Raw genomic sequence first — 2987 nt, 5'->3', positions numbered from 1 at the left:
TCTAAACCTAGACACACATAATAGTTTGATTACAAGGTTAAAAGTCATGCTTGTTATTGCAAAGTTGTAGTATGAATACAAGGTTAAAAATGTTCCAAGCCTAAAGACAAACTTCATGGTCTCAATTAAAATACACAAATAAATACAAACATGCTTGCAAATTCTAAAAATCTATTAAAAGAATCAAGAGAGATCAGAGTGAGAACATTAAATTAAACTAGAAATATGCTTAAAATATACACTAACAACATGACATTTCATTTGAATACATTAGCTTTCTATTTTCTTCTGTTATTGTGCTGTGGTATAACAGCATTGTCATGGCAGAAAACTATTTGAGACAAGTGGGAAGAAGAAAGGTTGGTTCTCTTAGAAGTCTCGGTGTTGGACCCAACAGAGGCTACCCTTTCAGAAGCAGTTTCAGTAGCGGCTATGCCAAGATATTGTTTTGCCACTAAAGATAAATTTGGGAAAACACTCTGGTTACTCCTCCACCACACAAGAGGATCTTCATCTGCTTCAAGTGTTGGAAGTGAAAGGTATGACTCAACTTCATCTTTAATCTTTTTCTTGAGTGTTGCAGTTGAATTAATAGTTGAGCCACGGTTGTTGTTAATTTTTTGTAAAAACTTCCATCTTCCTTTTTTAGCTGGCGGCTCTTCTGACTCATCTCGACTACTGTCAGTTGAGGATACCAAACCTTTCCTCACTCTGGAATAATATTTTTCTTCTGCTTTCTCCTCTAAAATTTCTCTGGCTGTTGACGCCCAGTTGTCAGATTGCAAAATATCCTTGTATCTTGGATCGACGAGCATAGCAGTCTTGCAGGTCAGGTTTGTTTTGTAATGTAAGAATCTAGCTTGAATATGAGCCAATAATTTTCTTGCAAACTGTATTCCTGATCCTCTGGGTGCTTTTCTTATAAAATCTTCTAATTCACTTTCAATTTCGAATATAACAGGTAAAATCATTGAGGCAGTGGGCCCTGTTTCACTCCCCATCTCAGCTGTATGATTGGCAACTGGGCGCAACACCTCTACGAAGCCCTCTGCCAGCTTCCACTCCACAGCACTTAGATTTTCTTCCCCTGCAGCTGATAGTTCACTGACAATAGCAGCCTTCTGCTCCACAGCCCTCTCAAGCATGCGAAAGTCAGAATCCCAACGTGTTTTTACTCGTTGGATCAGTTCATGTTTTGGTAGGCCATGCTCTTTTTGAAATTGTTCGTATAGTTCCACAGCATTTTTACTTTTAGAATATCTCCTCACAATATGTGATACTTTTTCTATAACATTGTTAATTCCTAATTCTTTCTTCGCATCATTAATGGCAAGTTGAGCTGTGTGGTTAAAGCATCTTCCATGTTCCCAATCTTTTTCATTCCTTAAAACTTCCGCAATTTCCTCATCTATTCGCCTTCCCTCTGTAGGCTCCCCCAATGCCGCAAGGAAATTAGAGCCATTGTCTGAAATTATATATTTTGCAATTTCCTCACTTTCCAACTGAAGGCTTCTAATCATTTCTTGCATACGATTATAAATAGCTTCACCATTGTGGCACCCTGGAAATGGCTGACACTCCAATGTAAATCTCTCCATTTCAAATTGATTGTTGATAAACTGCATGGTAAATGCAAGGAATGATTTTAATTTTCGAGAGGTCCACACATCAGTGGTGAAACATACTGATTCAAGATCATCCCGTACTGCATCTAGTTTCTCCTGAAGTCTTTTCTTTAAATCATTATAAATTGAAGGAATAACAGTACGGGAGAATGCAAACCGAGATGGAACAAGGTACCTTGGCTCTAGCAGATGCATTAGGTTAGTGAATCCTTCTTCCTCAACAACGGAATAAGGTTGCAGACTCTTACAAATAAATAATCCAATTGCATTTGTGATATTTTGAGATTTCTGTCCTCTGGGGTCCAAAGGAAATAAACAACTCTTAACGGATGGTGCATTGTTACTTTTATCTGACTTTTTGGAAGCAGAGATCTTTTTTTGGGCCACTTTATACTTCTGGAGTTTTATATATTCTCCATTACTACTTGGATGCAGAAGTAAATGACGAATTAGGAGAGTGGTTGCACCAGTTGGTGTATTCAAAATTTTCTCACAAAATTTGCACTTGCCATGGTTCTTGTCTATCTTTATAAAATAATGCCATATGAGGGCATGGGGCACAGATACCTTTTCCTGTTCCTCCTGGCTGAGTGTGGTGGTGATGGTGGTGGTGCTTGACACAGATCCTTCATGGTCTTGAGCATGTTGATTTTCTGAAGCGACAGCAGGGGTCACCGGAATGTCTGAAGCTGGCGCAGACTCGCGATGACGCCCACCGCTCTGGAAGTAGGATGCCAGAGTTTTCTGCTGCTGTCCTATGCTGCCTGACGGTCGCCGTGGTGTGCTTGGCTGCCCAGGGTCATCCTCTCGAAACTCTTCATTTTCAAGCATCGTTGAGAATAGAGTCTGTAATTTTTAAAAACCATTAATTTTCAATGTATGAAATGTTTTATTAATAAAGGCACATCGAAAACGGAAATCATTTGACTTACTTAATGTGCCAGGGCGATGAGAAGCGATGACACGAAACCACACGGACACCAGGAGCTCGACCAGGAGTACAACAACACGACAGGGCCACGTGTGTTTTGACAATGACAGCTCATCAGCTGATCAGGCCACCTGTCACCTGATCAGCTGAGAGAGAGGCGGGAAAGGGAGGGTGCGGTGGGGGAGGGAAGATCCAACAGCAGGTCAGCGCTCGACCAATCAGAGAGCAGCATTTTCCGCGCGCGCTTCTCACGGTCATTTCGAAAATTTAGAGAGAAATTGACCAGGTCGGATTTGTTCGGCGACGAAAATTTGTTTGACCAGTCCACGAACATTTCGGATCCGAACACCTTGCGTTCGTGTTCGAACGAACACGAACAGTTCGCTGTTCGTTCGAGTTCGTTCGACTGCGAACATGTTCGCTCATCTCTA

At 41.1% G+C, this 2987-nt stretch overlaps 1 protein-coding gene across 1 annotated transcript; it reads right to left on the bottom strand.

The window, feature by feature from the left end:
* Positions 1-6: 6 nt before the first annotated feature.
* LOC113213974 (zinc finger BED domain-containing protein 4-like) lies at positions 7-2456 on the bottom strand. The gene has a single exon (XM_026433201.2). The coding sequence runs from the start codon at positions 2454-2456 to the stop codon at positions 279-281; it is 2178 nt and encodes a 725-aa protein (XP_026288986.1). The 3' UTR covers positions 7-278.
* Between the last annotated feature and the right edge of the window lie 531 nt (positions 2457-2987).

This window comes from Frankliniella occidentalis, unplaced genomic scaffold (assembly GCF_000697945.3).
Source record: "Frankliniella occidentalis isolate FOCC.00 unplaced genomic scaffold, Focc_3.1 Scaffold274, whole genome shotgun sequence".
NCBI classification, from domain to species: Eukaryota; Metazoa; Arthropoda; class Insecta; order Thysanoptera; family Thripidae; genus Frankliniella; species Frankliniella occidentalis.
The sequence above is the reverse complement of the archived record's forward strand: the minus strand, read 5'-3'. Positions and strand labels throughout refer to the sequence as shown.

What these genes read in the sequence shown, in the direction of transcription:
- LOC113213974 (XM_026433201.2), bottom strand. Translation starts at nt 2,456, where the DNA reads ATGCTTGAAAATGAAGAGTTTCGAGAGGATGACCCTGGGCAGCCAAGC.